An 18,585-nucleotide genomic window follows, 5' to 3' on the forward strand; every position below is an offset into this window, starting at 1 on the left:
CATATTATATTCAACAAATTAAATAATATATATAAAATACACTTGTACTAAAAATGCTTATCATTTATCAATATCAATTATAGGCTTGCCATATCGATGACAGAAAAATATTTCTAGTAATAATTATTAAGATAGTACAAAATACAAATATGTTTTTCAACCTCATACTTGTATATATTGCGTATATCCTATATAAAAAATGTTATTCTACCTAAAAGTCCGGGGAATAAAAGTCCGGCGAACAAAATTCAGGTTTATTTATTATACATATGTAGTACAAGAGAACATTAATGTCATTAAAAATAATAGCAATAATTTAGAATACAATTATTACAATCAATGTTATAGGTAGGTTTAATTCATAACTCCGAGCTAAGCGTTGAAGAGTTTTTAACTCAAGTGGGACATAATATTAGGACACGGCCAAGGTGATTAATGTTTTCTTGTACGCCATGAAATTTTATTTTTGTATATTTTATTTTTATTTAAAAGTAACAATCAATCTGACCAAAAAATTATAATGTCATATTTTTATTTTTATTGTAGGTATACCTACCTATAATATTGATTGTAACAATCGTATTATAAATTATTGCTATTATTTTTAATAACATTAATGTTTTCTTGTACGACATATGTATAATAAATAAACAGGACTTTTGTTCACCGGACTTTTATTACATCGGACTTTTTTTCGCGGGTCTTTTTTTACCGGACTTTTGTTCGTAGATTCATACAAACCAACCCCCTTAAACGTATCGTCGGCGGGTGACAAGAATCCTTAAAACAAAATCACGATGATATTATACTTTTCAACAACAATAACATCCGTATATCATATATACGAAAAGGTACATATATATAATATTAAATTATGGCGATCGACCATCCAACCGACGGCGTGTATTTCCTTACGACGACGACGTGCTCGTGTTTCGTCTGTATGAATTTGTGTATGTGTGTGTGTGTGTTTTTGTGTTAAACTCACACGCATACCAAGTATACGTATAGAATTACCGGATGGTACCCACCTGGTGAGCGGTGTGACGAAAATATAATACTCACAGATATATGTATATAACTAATTTCGAAGTTTAGAATTACCTTTGCGTGCATATTGTCGTCGTCTTCGCTCGATGATGCGCGTTGGATGCGGCCGACCGAATGGGAGGACGACAGACCATAGGCGGACATCGGGGGGGGCTTAGGGGGGCTTAGCCCCCCTAAATATTTTAATAGCCCCCTCAAAATCGAAATTTAATTATTAATGTTATTCGTTGATTTAATTATTATGTTTTCGTTTTATTTGAAAATCGTAAAATAATATTTAACCAACAAATGACGCTAATATAATATCATTAAAAATCTTAGAATATATAGCCATCAAACAATCAAATCCACCGCCACCAACAACTGACCGAATTCATTTAATTTACGAACACGCGGTCACGCGGATATCCCATAGACGACGCGTTATCACGTCTTATCGGTATGCTAGGCGGCGGTTAGGTTACTCATGATAGAAACGGTCTCTCACGTGCCGCGCTGACATTCTGATAATAATAATTATTATTATTAATTAGTGTATAATCACAGATATATAAAAATTTTTATATATCTGTGTGTATAAAAATTGTTTAGGTTTCAACGTTTTTGTGGTTATGACAATTGAGTATTGACGCCATTGACGGTTAATATTGTTGAATACGAGTATACAACTATAATAATACTATAATAGTTTAATTGGTAGTTCGGTTGACTCGGTTGAGTGTTGTGACGTAGACGTTAAGTGTTTTGATTTTTGAACATGGCAAATTTGTTTAGTATTTTTAATGTGAAAAAAGATCTTAAAAAGAAAGAAAAAATAAAAAATGTTAACAACATTGAAACAAACCTCGTTTACAATGACGACTTAATATCTAATGAAAAAACAAAACAGTCTACTGCAGAAGATTATTTCAGGACTAATTTTTTTTATTCTGTCTTGGATGTAGTTATTACAAATTTTAAAAAACGATTTTCACCAGAAAGTCTAATGATGGCTTCATCTATTGATAATTTTTTCGAGTTGAACTTTAATGATAGTCTTCATTTCATTAGCCATTATCATGTAAATATCTAAAATGATATTAAAATATTGCTTCATAAATAACAGTATTGATAATTTCATATATAATTATTAGTATATTATTTTATATTTATGTTTAGTCTTTAGTGGATGTGTCCAAAGAATGTCTTAATTCAGAAATGACAGTGGCCAAAAATGTTGTACTTCAAAATATTGGTTATGATGTGAATTTTAATATTGATGATGTTTTAAGAGTTTTGTCAGAAAACAAAACCATATTCCCTAATTTGCAAAAACTATTTATAATAGCATTAACAATACCAATTAGTTCAGCTACTTGCGAAAGAAGTTTCAGTGCAATGAGGAAAATAAAAACATGGTTAAGAACATCGATGCTTCAGGATAGATTCAGCGATCTTTCTATACTATATATTGAAAAAGACATGTCTAAAAATATAAATAGCAATGATATTTTGAATATTTTTGCCGATAAAAATAGATATTTGTTATTAAAATAAAATATTAATTATTTTTAAATTTACCTTATTTAGTGTTTTTTTTTTTTTTTAATACAAATTAAAAATATCAATATTTGTATTAGTTATATGTTTATAGCATGTGGGGGTGCGGGGGCGAAGCCCCTGCAGTCCACTTTACATTGGATTATTATAGCCCCCCTAAAAATTGAACCAAATGTCCGCCTATGCGACAGACGGGACGGTCGTTTGGATTTTTCGACAGAGGTCCTTGGGTAATGCGTGTAAGTCATATGAAAATGATAATAAATAGGTAGTTGTTAAAGCAGTGTTTCGTTAATTAACAGTTGCCCGAAAGTGTAATTTACCTGAAATAATACTTATTTCGCGGCCATCGCGGTTGCGGGATCGTCGCGGGTCGATGTGTTTTTCCTCTCCAATCACACCATTACAAGTCTTAATGTTTTAGTTTTGGCGTGTGGTATTGCACCAAAAAACGACACGTCATCAACTACTTAGTTGTACCTATAATCAACGCAATATATTATGTTCTATTATATTAGTTGCGCGCGTTAATCATTTTTTGCGAAATATTCAAAACATGAATACTAATCTTCTGTGAATGGAATATTTTTATTTTTTAATATTCGAATAAGTGTACATTTAGTACTACGCGATGCTTAATTAAAATTGAATAAAAGTTTTTCTTTCGTTGTTGAAATTAAAAATGGTTTACCACAAAAACGCATCATTAACTATAATTATTATAATCGTAGCTACACGAACATTTCAGATAGGTAGGTATACGCATCAAACGCAATACCAAAAACGGCAAAAACCTTTCGTTTACGTGGACTTAAGCACTAGAAATATTATTATATACTATACACATTATCAGTGGCGGGACTGCATATTATCATCAAATATTTTTTTAGAAAATTCGCTAATTTTTCTACGAAAAAGAAAAATCAGTATTTTGGGATAAAACATTAAATTTATTTTTTGGGTTCGTTCGAATCCTATATTGTATTATTCAGATTTATGAGACAAATCGTGAGTCGCTCGAATACATTCCATGTTTAAATATTAATTCAATTTTCGAAGGACGTGTGTGCGCGTGGGATGCGATAACTAAATCGTTATGTATAGTAATTAAAATATTAAATCCTGTAAAGTTTATTATAGTTTATTATTACGTGGTCTCTCGCTGAACCCGCGCGCGCTGTCCCTATAGTATGTTATGCATTTATTCACAATATAATAGTTATACATTAAATTTAATATTTATAAATACTTTGACTTTGACAAGGTAATGGGGTAATTGAAAATTATCGTTGCAGATCGCTTCATATATAAACGACGACCTTTTGTGTTTATCCGATTTTCGTCCCCACACACGCGTTTGCATGATCGTGTGTCGCAATAATAATCAGTTTACGATTAAAAAAATAAATAAAACCCACCACTACCACGGTTCTTATATCATATTATAAAGTAGCCGAAGCGTATACTATATTCACGAGTTTTGCGTCGGACGTGTAGCCGGTCAAGTCAAAAGGTCAGAGTGACCATAACCGGTATTTATATACCATATAATATTATATATTACATACTTATACCTACGTATCGTGCGCATTCGGTCAAGATTGATTCGGCCGCTCAATGCGCATTCTCCCGTCTAGGTTAGCCGATAAACAACGCGCTGCATGTATAGAAAAAGTGGAAGGATAAAACATAGAAGATAAAGAAGAAGAAGAAGACGGAGACGAAGAAGACAAAGGAAAACGTCGGTAACACGCGTCGCGCATTTATTAATAATAATATGTAATATTAATATATTATATCTACACACACACGCTTACGACAACGATATTATGATAATACATTTCGGCAGTATACATCACGCATATACCTACACATAATTGATTATTATTATTTATAATGGTGAAGAAATCGAAAGCTTTCGGTCAAACTGGTTGACATTATTTTTGTTTTGTTTTTTTTTTACTCCGCAGTTTTTGAACGCATAGAACACTATATGCTAGAATTATTATCGCCATGCATTTATTTTTATGTTGTTTTTTTTTTTGGTTGCGGTAGGTATTTATTATAAATTCACGGGACAAGCCCTTGTGTCCAATTAATTATAAAACACGCAGAACATAATTACATAACACTTACAGATTTATACAAAAATAATCCAATGCAGTTTACCATTAACAAAAAGTAAAATGTGATCAAGACTTCAAGAGTATTTAAAAATAATAGGTCATTTGGGTCTTTTTGGCCAATATCGTTTTGCGTATTCGTATAGGTCACTAATCTGTCTGGCAAGCGTTATATAATGGTCGTCTTAGTATTAGTATTATTATTTTTTATTTTTTTTTGTAAGTGGAACTCGCGACAATATAGGCCATTGAGTGTGGGGTGGTACACTATGATATTATTGTGTAATTGCTTGAATGTTTTTAAATGGATAGGGTTGTAACACGTGTTTGTATGGCAAGGATATATTGCTAAAAATCCCCGGTGGTCACCCATCCGGATGCTATCAACTGCGACCGGTACGTACGCTCAGTGCGTTTCCGCAGATTGAGCGTATACGACCGCGTCTCACCAAGCCACTATTATTATAACATGGCGTAGACGAGTTGCTCCTCGTACCTGTATTATAACGGTGAATAATCCGTAACACACTAACACGGCTACAAACACACATGCACTCACACACGTTGCACCGTACTCGTATCGCGTAGGTATAATATTATGCATATTATCATATTACATTATTATTATGGTGGACGGCCGTCTTTACGTCGCTATTATATCAGGGTTATCGTCATCCGCTGCATCGTCGACCGACCATTTTCGACGTCGCATAACATTACCCAAATGGCCAAATGCATATTATATTATAATACATAAATACCATTATTGAGATTTGAGAGTTATTTAGAGCATAAATCCAACGGATAGGTTCCATTGTCATGTTGTATTGCAGCCTCTATAACCTGACTTCAATTTATGGCCATTGTTTGAATTGCAAATAAAACATCGTACAATTCAGACACAAACGTGAATTTGAAAGATAACATTTTCGCAACTCGATTGATATAATATAATATTATGACGGATAGACATTGTGTTCGGACGGACCGCGGAATGAGTTTGTGATCGAAATGCAATGGTGTAGTAATAACATTTTAATTATTAGAGCGTTTTCATTATTAGCATAGCGTATTAACTATATTAAACGACGATGAAATGTTGTTAAATTACTCGAACAAGCGAAATCATATATTCCATTGCTTATAATGCGGGAAAAAAATTTACAAGTATTGCCACGCTCATATAGCTTAGTATACCTATGGATACATTTGAACTGAAACGTCGAAACGAAACGTAATAACATACCACTATTATGCAACATTTTAAACCACTGCTGCAGTCGGGTGTCCGTCGCAAAATCTTATCTTCGGCTCATGATGGTCAACTTGATGATTAATATACATCAATAAAAAAAAAACGTTCAAATTGCATACTTGAGTAATGAGTCTAGAAAAAGTCGGTCCATCAGCGTGGAATTTCTTTGAATGCCCGCAGTTCAAGTTCAATTTTCAGGACCATGCGTATCAAATATGTATCATATTTTATTTATTTTTTACGCCTACAAAATATAAAAATAAAATAAAATTTTTGAAATTCACTTAGTTTTCTACTAACTATTATAAGAATTTTAGAGTTTAATTACACAATATATCCAATAAAAAATTATTTAATTCAACGAAAAAAAGTAATAATGTTCTAAACGTTATTATTATTGACATTAGGAATTTAATGTTGAGTTTAGATATAATAAAGTCTACATAGAATAACTAAACAATTATAATTATATTTATATTATCATCATGGTGCACATGCCCTGCAATTGAGATTTGTTTGGAATTTGAACACTTTTTTTCTTTTTTTTTGGCATGCAATTCAGATGCACTACACGTATTTATGTTTGAAAAAAGCGAGGGTGGTAAAGTGACACAATATGGTGGGTGGTAAAAATAAACACACCCATGGAAGTCGCAAGTGTGAGTAAAGGTTCACACTACAACCATGGATAACCGTATACATGAAACACCCACTCGGGCGCCCCCTCAAAAAAGAAATGGAAACATTATTGTTTTTGTATAATCATATATGTCATACGATTTACGAGTTATGAACACCTAACCAAATCGAGTTTGAGGACCGAAAATTACTTTATTTACAGATACCTCAACGCCACACCAGTTTTATTTCAAAACACTTCGTGTTTAATTGGGATAATGCTGAATGTATAATTTTTATAAAAATCGACAGGTTGCGTAACTGTGAGTTTCGTGACACTAAATGTGAGCAGATGTCTAATATTATTTTGATGAAGTGATAAATCGGGTGTATTCAATAAACTATTTAGAGCAGAGGCGGAAAAACTCGTTTATCAAAAAAAAATTTCAAGATGTAGTTAAAACTGTGCTCAAGTATAAGTATCCTATAATATTTTCTTCAGAATACTTTTTTTCTATGCTAAGGATCTTAAAAAATATCATATTTAAATAGATGTCATCTGCAGCATTAGTTCATTAATCTGCTATACGTATCTGCAATAATATATGTTATATTAAACTTTTTGAGTGAGTTTTTGTTGGTTAAAAATCAATTTTTCAAAAAATCTCGTTAAATAACACATTATTGTGAGATACTTGCAACAACACCCACGACCACTCATACATAATTTATATACTTTGAGATGAATGACAAAAAGCTAAACAGTATATCTATTTAGGTCTTACATATTGTCGGTTATTGAAATTTTTCAAGTAAAACTCCGTCGCAACTTTTTGGTGTAAATTATCATATAGGTATTACGTTATATATATTTATATTTATACAATTTCATGTACAATTTTATAATAATTTTTTATTCTTATTAAACTGTTTTTTAAATTTTAGAAAGCAGTATATTATAATTTATTAATAATCATTATAGATATTATATAGATTATTTTAATCATCTCATTTATACTAATTGAAAAACACGTATTTGTACATTATAAACGAACAATTTAGCTTCTAATAATTAGAGTCTTTTGCTAAACGCCTAAATGTATATATAGTTTCTGACTAATGAGCTTGGGAAAACTGATAATTTGGGCAATATAATACGGATAATGAGTATAGCTAATAGTAACAGAAATGCATTAATTTAATTAGTATTTTAGTATCAGTGATAGTTTATAGATTTGAAAGTATCGAGTAGAATGTAAATTTGCAGTAACGACGAGGTAGCGTATGCGTGCACATGCATCGTATATCATACACCATGTATGTGATAAAATTTCGTCATTATCTGATCGGAATTAACTTTTGTAATTAACATAAACATTTTTACTAATTAATATAAAATGTATAACATTAATAATGATATACCTACGTGATTTGATGAACTTAATTTCAGCACAATTCAACAAGCAGTGCATAATATAATATATATATATATATATGTATATATATATATACAGTAGTAAATAAGTACTATATACATGCATAATAGACACGATGTGCACATAATATAAAAAATAATGAATATATAATCATACACTGAAGTTATAATAATATCTTTGGGCTTTGAGTATAAGGTATATGCACATAAATATACGATTCAAAGTGTATATAATTTCACCTTATTGATTATACTTTTGTGGGTTCATCATAGACTTATGATGTGGTATATATACCATTCAAAATGCTAGTTTCTTAAATGTCATGTGTATATAGGTACCTCTAATTTCACGTTGCGTTTTAATATCTAATTTAGAGCAATTTAAACAGCATATTATACTCATACAGTTTATATAATAATGACATTATTTCTTGTTGAATCTCCTCTATGGCTCTACGTGTAGAATATAATCCATTTATAAACTATACACGTAAAAACGAATAGTAATTGGTTTACCTTGTGGAGGAATAGTTAAGATTAAAGCGCGTCCACAACAAATTATTTTAGTATTATGCACCTCGCGCATTATAGATACACTCAATCAATCCTTTTCGTTTCCTGCTTGATGATCTCCTATCGCGATATTTCTTCCTTCAGCACAAGAAGTCACCAGCTGTTCGCCGTACTTGCCGATACAACTGCTGATCCTAAACACAATCATTTCATTCATAGAACGCTATAGGTACTTATACATAATAGCAAACCATATACACGGATAATACTTCTTGTCGAATTTGCCGCCTATAGTGTAAATTGCAAAAATAAATTAATCACACGTTTGTAGGTTATGTTTGTGGTAGGTATGTAGTACTGTACATATTAAACACTCTAGAAATTTGTCGGTATATTGCATGGATGGTTTGAATGTATTGAGTTTAATTTAAACATCAATACAGACTGATCTCGTTATTGTTTACGTGCAGTGTAGAAGGTTTATCGTGCAAGGTATATATGTACAGTAGGCAATTCAACGAAATCGCTATTTACTGCTGCGGAAAATGGCGTATATATGGGTAATTTAAAGATTATTATTATTATTGTTTTCGTTATGTGGTGCATAGTATTATAATATCATAATGTGACATCATGATAGTTATATATAAACCTATCGAGTCTCCCGTCCAACACAATAATATTATATACATGTGGGAGACAAACACAAAAGCGTATAGTTATATATATATATATAATACTACGATAATATAATTTGCTTTTGCATTCTCCCGCGAAAGTCGTCTCCGAGAGAAAAGTACTCTCCCTCGTCGTCTAAACGTCGTAAATACGTGGCGAATAAACGTTATTCATACTATAGGTAGTGCTCGGCATATAATAATATAATTAGTCCAAGGATTATGATGCGGTTTTAATGTTAGTGAATTAAAATCGAAGACGATGATGGTTAATATACAATAACGATATGTCTACGCGTAATTATAAACGGACGTATTATACAGTACAATAATATAATGTTGTATAAAAGCAGGCACTGTGGGTACGTGACAGGCTAGGTAGGTAATCATGGTGTAGGCCACTGTCTCTATTGTCTTCGGGGAAACTACGGTTCTCGACGAATACCGTTTCGTTTCTCTCACGGGGACGATCGCCACTGCCGCCTCGCCGTCTGCACCTCGTGGAATGTACAAGTACACGTATACAGGATGAACCATCCACTCGGCTACATTAACTTTCCAAGTCAATTTCTATGAATTTCAATGCTGTTTGAAATATTATTCATACAAACGCATACATAATAATATTTTACAGTACCTACCTATTTTTTTTTTCATTTTACCATAATGACATTTAGCGAAACGATTATAATGTAAGTGATCTTATTGTGCGACTGCTTGCAAAATCAACGACGGCCATGGTTGATATAACGATTTACATACGTAATTATACGCGAACGTACCTATATAGGTACGCCATATTCTATAAAATTAGGAACTGCGGGTGCATAATGAGGCGGTGAATGGCGTATGTCACTGTCTCCATATTGTGACCATATAGTGATTTTCAACTTTAAATGGTTCGTCATTTAAAAACAAAATCGATTTCGAAATATTTAGCTTTAGTTTAAGAAATCGAAAATTATAATAAGGTGTGTGTCATTAAAATAATATTAAGTAACCTCAAAAAGTAATCCACTGCTTAAAAAAAAAAAAATAAATTACATGAATGGATCACCCCGTATCAACATAAGATTTCTACTACAGTACATCGTATTGAAAACGAAAACGAAGAAAATCGTAACACGACTGTGGTTCCAACATGATAAACGGATGCGATTACCGGCTGCACCGCCGTCATCATAATATTGTTGTTGTTGATGTTATAGTTGTTACAATTCGAAAAAGTTGTAACGCCCGGTGAAACGTATGTGAACCACAACCGTTTATAATATAATAATAATAACAATTTTATAATAATATATTATAATATAGCGGTAGTGCAGGTAATAGGTACGCTCGGTATGAATAGTGAGAGTGACGTGGTAGAACTATATAATTTTAATATCATTTATGCGCTCACATCGTATGTTAATATATAATAATGATAATAACTTTATACTGTATCGACGGATACGGTGCACACATTATGATGGGAGGTTTTCGTCGGACATAAAACGAAAGAAAAATTGATTTTATTTTTTTTTTTTACCGATCTACTGTGTAATTTGTACAGCGAATGCCGCGGCGTCAAGCAGATCAAATGAATGAAAATAAACAAACGCTCGGCTGATAATCGAAACGCGAAATCCAAATCGTTATTATTTATCGTTTCGAGTGTAGCCAGTCCGGCTGCAGGTCTTGATGGATTTTCGCTGTTTCGAACCGGTTAAAATGCAATAACTGTCAACGGAATAATCTATAATATACGAATAGGTTCATGTTTATATGTATACGAGTATATACCTACTCGGGCTGCTGTAAACTTTCTCGGTCGCCGGAAACGTATTATGCCGTACTGGTCGTTTCTCGTATACGGCCGCCTCGACCACGACTGGCAAATTAATATAACGATACGATGATATTATAACTTTATATAGACATGGATATAATATATAATATACACACTATATAGGACATATTTAAAAATAGTATTTTTTAATAATATACATCACGGTATACGATGCTCTAATCGAAGGCACTTTACTTGTTTCCATGATATTTGTTTTATATGAGGTTGTGGGTATGATATAGGTACTGTTTAAACTTTCAAAGAACGCAGGTTCACACCTCGAACACCGTGTTGTGTCGTGTTCTGCAATAGCAAGTGACACCGGCTTCGGGGAAGGCGTCCCAGGCAGCGCTAGCTATTATAGGACGGCTCGTGCCCAACCTTGGACGACCCTCACAGTCTAAGAGAGAGAGCGATGCTAATGTCTGCGGTGAACAGCAGGCTGCTGTACGCCTGTCCAACGTGGGCGGAAAGAGCATGCAAGTACGCTATCTGTCGAAACCTTTATGATTCGGGCACAGAGGAATGCGGCTCTCAGAGTCACGAGGGCGTACCGCACAGTCTCGGCTGAGGCAGCCTTATTCCTGGCGGGAACTCCTCCGGGTGATCTTCTTGCTTTGGAACGCAAAACAGTCCGAAGTAAACTTGACGACCCGGACAGAGCTGACTCAAAAGATGAGATCCGGAGAGCAGAGCGAGACATCCTGCTTGCTGCCTGGTCGAACAGATGGAGTCGGGGCATTAGAGGAGCCTGGACGCGCACGATTTTTCCGGACCTGCTAAGATGGACGAGAAGGTGTCCCAAAGACCTCAGGTTTCATGTAACGCAGGCTCTTACGGGACACGGGTGTTTCAGGTACTATACCTACACCGGAAGAAGCGCGCCCCTGATGCGGCTTGTCTGTACTGCCAACGCCCGGAGGACACTGCGGAACACACGATCTTTGATTGTACTTACTGGGATCCGCTTCGGCTGCCAGTGAAGATGTTTGTCGGTAACCGAAATACAACCCCGGGTGACGTACAGGATTTGTTGTGCGGCCCCTCTGATGTCCCGCCCAGCGAGAACGACCGGCTACAGACTGCCTCCCAACGCGCCACTCAGTCCTTTTATGACATGGTTGACGACATTTTAAGCTGCAAGGAGCATGATGAAAGGATAGCTGAGACCGAACGAAGAGCGAATGCAGTGGCAGCCGCTCCAACTGACTGAGCACACGAAGATGCACTTGACAGCGGGCCGCGATTACCGACGGACTTAATTATTCATTGTATCGCATTGTATTGTATCTATTGTATTAATATTTTTATTTTTAAGGTGAAGCAATCATAATTAGTTATATGTGTTAAGTATGTGTATGTATTAGCGTTTTTATTGAACATTAATAAACGATGGCAGCAGAGGAGTAGTAGTGTTCATACAGATCCTCCTCTGCTGTCGGTTTAAACGGGGAAAAAAAAGTGACACCGGTTTAACGATTATATCGATCCCATGCCAAATTCTGTTTTCAAATAATTCAATTAATTTAAATACTATTTGGAAAAATTTCCATATGGTTATCGTGGAAACTACCTATATTATCAGTGGTGAGGATACCACAATACCTTAATTATATAATATTATAATATAATATATGCATAAAATCACTGTTGCACTTCGATCGCATTTAAATATAACGCATACAAAGGCGTGGGTTTACAGCGAGACGACCTGCAGGACTAGAAACTTAAAGCATTAGAAAACAATAAAATATGCACAACGTGCTTAAAAAAGTATTAATAATTGAAACAAATGTCAAGTTGTATTTATATTGAATTAAACTTTATCTTTAAATTGAATTAATTATTTTTGATAACGTCCATTCGTCCATTTATAATTTGTACCTAGAAAGTTTGTATTATTACACAATACACTGTATAATATTTTAATATATTTGTGAATTTTTCCAAATTTGAACCACTCGCTATTATGTTTTTGAGCATAGCCGATTTGTTGTTGTAAAAGATATATACTGCTGCTTTGTCCATAAACATTATCATTTAAAAATTGTTTATGGCGCGATTTTGCGTAATAAATGTACTATATGTACAGTATGTACACACGTTCACAGCCATTGCGATGTTGAATTATTTTACTTTTTACTTGCACGTAGATAACTCATTTATTAGCAATAAACAGTGAAAAATAAATAAATTAGGTGCTTACTATAAAAATGCAAAATTCCCAAAAAGTTTGTTAAATTTTCTTATTTTGGACATTTATGGAAATTATTTAAATCGAACAGCATTGTTGACGAGTTTTAAAAATGTTTTCAATATAAATATAATATATTATAGTTTTGTTAAAAACTGATTCGTCTACACGAATATATATATAGTTCTTATTTGGCCGAAATATTTGATGGACACTGGACAGTGTTATACATTACATACAATGGCACATGGTTATGGCAAATTCACCAAGGCCTAAGTACTAAAATAATATTATATTATAACACAGACTGTTCGTCAAAGCGAAACGGCGACCTGTTGTAGCCACGGCCTATATGCCTACTACATCCATAATGTTGCATGGTCAAACCGCCAAGCGATCATTATTATATTGTAATCTGAATTGTACTCATTAAGGATTTATGTAATGTGTGTTATGTATAATTATATAATATGTTATGATTAAAATATGAGATATTCTGTGGAAAAGGAAATAAAAAAATTGAACAGCTCATAATGTATAAGGAAATTATGTACGTAGGATCTTATGACCGTTTCGGAATATTATATGCGCTAGCTACCTATGCATACGCAGAATAGGTATATATTCTATTTTATTATTTTTATTATGTAGTGCGTGCTTGGGACGATAGTAATGCACCAGAAGAACAATAGCGTTAATTACTGCTGGTGTAGGTGGTTGTTGGTCTTGTGCGTTATTGTATAACAATATAATATTAGAAATGATATACGCGCGCTGCAGTTTTTTTTTTTATAATCGTCTTGTGTAACTCAGAGGTACATAACATTATTATAATGAACAGTTTTGGTCATTACTGTTTGATGTATAAGAAAATATATAGAACAATGAACGTTGATATGGTTTTCGACCAAATTAAATCTGTTGGCATATAATATAATGTTATATAACGATTGGTGTCTTGTTCTCAAACGACCATCATCATCACCTGCAGTATTACGGTATATGTGGTATATATAATAGGTACTCGTTAATTGTAGATCGGTTATCCAATAATTAACGACCGCGGTATCATCAGATATATTATAATATGTATTATAATACGACGACCTAATGGTATAAATGTATATTATGTATATGTTACGTTATTACGTCACTAAAAATACTGCTCGATAGAATCTTGGAGATTATAATAAACTGCAATTGTTGAAAAAAAACAAAATTTTGTCCAAGTCGTTTGCAGTGGAGTTGAATAATGACATGCCTCTATATTATTTAATTTACTTTGTATACACGATTAATAATTTATGATTTTTGTTATGCAATTTACACGCGCGTTTCGACATTATAGTATATATATATATGTGTGTGTGTGTGTGTGTGTGTGTGTGTGTGTGTGTACGAGTATATTATCATTATGTTATTGCAGTTTATGTACCAGCCACAGATGATGCATTTTATGCGTTTTATATAGGTTTACAGCTATATTATGTGTATGAGTATTTGTCCGTTGGTATGAGAAAAACAAAACGGACATTTTCAAAGTAGTAAATAAAACAAAACATATAAATTGACTTTAAGAAAAAAAATATCGCAAATGCTTTATATTTAATAGGGCAGTATGAATATAAAATATAAATATAAAATATATACATATATTTAAATAATAATCATAATAATAATAATAAAAAAATCATTAAATATTTTAAACCATCGTTGCAGTAAATAATTAATGTTTTATGAACTCCCGTTGTCGATGAAATTCGATTACGTCAGGAAAAACAACTATTATCCACATAATAGACGATCGATTATGAATTATTCTAGAAAAAAAGTTTAAAAATATTATGCAATAAAGTCAGCCGACGCCGCGACTATGGATTAATGTTGATTTGTTATAAAGTGGGAAAAAATATCAATACTTAATAAAATATAAACGTGACATTTATGGGGAAAGAGATTATGAAAATATATACACGCAATCGGGTAAAAAAGGGCACGTAATAGGAAGAAAGGAAAATTATTTTACAATAATAATAATAATAGTAATACATTTTTTTTATAATATGCGATCCTTACTGCAGATCCTTATAGACAGCCAATGTTATTTTATGTGATCCAAGTTTTTATCATCATTATTCGAAGATGATTTTTTTGAAGGTATTATCGATTTCGGCTACAGTCCACCTCCACCGTTACCTCTGATTTCAACCGGAGATTATACAATGCATAATGTATTATAAGTTTAATACTTATAGGCTATAGCACAAGCCTCAAGAAACGAATATGAATCTCAACATGTTTCAACACATATAGATGAAAAATCATAACAATCGAATAGCAGGCGATAGAGATACAAAGAAAATTTCACAATTAATGAAAATAACAAGACTTAAATTCATTGACAAGTTAGAAAACCAATTTTAGTGAAAATGTAATTAAAATTCACTTTTAGAAATAATTAATATTATTGATATAGATGCATTTATAATATGTTTAAATGCTATAATAATATTATGATACGTATACGATTTTTAAGCACACCAGTAAAACTTGGTTTAATGACAGTTCTAACTCCTAATTCTAAAAAAGTAGAAAGTGAAATTTTAAATTTCCAGTATTGTACAATTCATAATTTTGGCATGCGATTCGGTTGAATTTAATTAAAAACTCGTGTCCAATTCGATCCTATAAATTGAGTTTTGGCATGCAATTCGGATATACAGTCGTTTAAATAACACTTTAGAATATATATTAATATAATATATTCGCTTGTATGAATATGAACAATGGGCACACCTCTGAAGTTTAATATTATGTTTTTATATGCGATTATTCTTTCGACTGATATGTATTATAGTCAATGTAAAAATATCCAATAGGACACGTAGGTCCGCTGAATAAATGTACCAATTATTTTATTTTCTGTTTTTCGCTTTTTCTGTGGTTGTAACTATATAGTACGATCACGACGAACAAAGAACAGACAGATTTTCTATCGATAAGGGATATCGGTCGGTTTAACGAGTTATGAATAAATGATTTATTCGTTTTAAAAGATATAATAATTTGAGTTCTCATCTGTTAGAGCGAGGACGAGTTATTGTACAAGTCGTCTAGGGATAAGAGTAGGTACTAGCTCTTTCATCATGTTCGTATAGTTAAATATTTGATTTGAGGATAATATATTATTATGATTTATGAGTTTATAACTATATTAAGCGAATTCGGTATAGAGGTGGCTACGATTTTTGGATCAGGATTGATGAGTGATTATCTCATGAAGTAATCGCAATAAAAAGTGCGAAGCTACGCCACACTACATATTATATATAGGACGAGAAACAGTGATCGTCCGTCATTTTCATGAAAACTTAAACGTTAGAAATCGAAATAAAATTTCTGGTAACTGTGGTTGGTATATACTATATAGTGATGCTTATATTGTAGGTATGTGCTGTGTTCATTCAATATAATAACAGATGAGATGATGAACTCCAATTACCTATTAACTACTTCAGTGGCGTTTCATTTGTAAGTGTATACTAATTTATTTATTTTGTTTTCAATAGACGATTACGTTTTGATTTTTGAAATAAATTTTCCTCTACTCATTTTCCTTAGCATTTCAAATATATAATGATGTATAAATGTATAACAGTAATTACTTTTAGGCTAATGACCTGTGATGTTGAAGCCTTTTATTCCAATAAAAAAAAAAAAAAATAAAATGTATAACACTTACCTAATTGCCTGCCATATTGTATCATTTTTATATACTATACATTTGTTATTATTATTATTTTAATTAATTCTGTAACATGCATAAATAAGTTAAGCTGTATTAGTTAATGTACTAAAAGCTAATAATAACAACAACAAAAAATGTATAATAGTATGTACATAATATTAGTTTAACAACGTTTCGTTTTAGAAAGATGTGATTCATTTTAAAAACATCATTAAATTTGGCTTTTCGATTTCTTCCACGAAAATATTACCTAACTAAACTGAATGAATCTAAATTCTCAATTGATTGATAAAATCTATATTAAAGCGAGCGTTAAAGGGAAATCAAGACTTAATGCGTTCGCTATATTTTAGAATGATAGGTAGTTAGGTAGATATTAAAAACTTAATGATTTCGTATAAGGCATACTATGATAAATAGTTTTATTTAAATTTTATCGCAGAAAAAAAATTATGATAATAAAATATTCAATTCAATAATCGTTAAAAATAATTGATGAATAAAAAAAAATGTATTTCTCGTGCAGTTTGTGACAGATCTCTCGAACGAATGACTGGCCCCCGGGGTCTTGAGATTCCTAAAACAACTATTTGCAACCTATACGCGTGCGCGTGTCCTGAAGATAGTAGTAATAATAATAATAATAATAATAATAATTCAACGGTGAAGATTGTTATACAATTACGTGTCAGTGTGTCACTATAAACGGTTTATACGTAGATAAAATAAAATATATATTATATTAAAGTGTGAGTTTCAGTACGCATAATACATATTTTGTAAAGATTTTATAAAGCAAATGCTCGTATTTATTTTCACCCGTGTCGAGATAAAAATGCGATCAAAATTCAAATCCCTACACCTCCGTATAACATAACGCTGCATGTTCATCTTTAGTCAGCAAATAATGTACGATATACGATATCAGGGATGGCAAAACTTTTTTTGATCGAGATATACTGAGAATATATTTTGCCTTTGACAGTCGAATTACCTCGATGTAAATTTTAATTTAATTTTTTAATTTTTCAGCATTTATCACTAATATAATTAATAAAAGATAAAATAAAAGCTATAGATACCTTTAATATACTTATTTAATGTGTAAAATTATATCTAAAAACAAGTGTTTCAAATTCAATTTCCAAATAATTTAGCATTATTACGGTCTATTGACGTATAGAAGTGTGACAATGAATATTGTTGGTCAGTTATTGATTAACTGAAGACTATAGTAGCCAAATGCCTAACGAAGACGCTGCTCTGATTGATATAAGTACTTAGTACCTATAGCGTGTAGATCCATTTCAGCATTTATTACTTTGATGTGAGAAAATGCCATTTCACACATAAACAAGTTAATTCGAAATATAATATGTATATGTAACTGTAGGTAAATCTACTAAAAGTTTAATAATAATAGTTGAATTTCTCAAAGATCGACCATTTTGACCCTTCCCCCCTTCTGATATATATTTAGACATCAGACATGATGATATGGTAAATATATGATATGATAATATCATACTCACGACTATATGAAATTAGCTGCAATATAGGAAGCACTTATTTCAGTTTACTTTATTCACGTCCGTGATGTAT

General features: G+C 32.1%; 2 protein-coding genes across 4 annotated transcripts in view; both read left to right on the forward strand.

The window, feature by feature from the left end:
* The window catches only part of RhoGEF64C (Rho guanine nucleotide exchange factor at 64C), a 99,567-nt gene that overhangs the window by 19,571 nt on the left and 61,411 nt on the right, over positions 1–18,585 (forward strand). The window contains exon 2 of one of the 3 annotated variants that reach the window (XM_089229450.1): positions 16,683–16,766. The exons of the other annotated variants lie outside the window; for them this stretch is intronic. The gene's annotated coding sequence lies outside the window, so the exon portion shown is untranslated. The remainder of the gene's footprint in view (positions 1–16,682; positions 16,767–18,585) is intronic. 3 annotated transcript variants of the gene reach the window in all.
* Positions 1,930–2,614, forward strand: LOC149055296 (uncharacterized). Its single transcript, XM_089228968.1, has 2 exons — positions 1,930–2,110; positions 2,209–2,614. Exons 1-2 carry the CDS (start codon positions 2,036–2,038, stop codon positions 2,584–2,586), a joined length of 453 nt encoding a protein of 150 aa, XP_089085094.1. The 5' UTR covers positions 1,930–2,035; the 3' UTR covers positions 2,587–2,614.

The sequence above is a fragment of the Diuraphis noxia genome, unplaced genomic scaffold (assembly GCF_037042655.1).
Source record: "Diuraphis noxia isolate RWA-SAM2 unplaced genomic scaffold, SU_Dnox_SAM2 contig0005, whole genome shotgun sequence".
NCBI lineage: Eukaryota > Metazoa > Arthropoda > Insecta > Hemiptera > Aphididae > Diuraphis > Diuraphis noxia.

Coding starts and splice junctions, on each gene's coding strand:
- LOC149055296 (XM_089228968.1), top strand. CDS start 2,036: ATGATGGCTTCATCTATTGATAATTTTTTCGAGTTGAACTTTAATGAT. Junction 2,111..2,208: donor ATTTCATTAGCCATTATCAT/GTAAATATCTAA, acceptor ATTTATGTTTAG/TCTTTAGTGGATGTGTCCAA.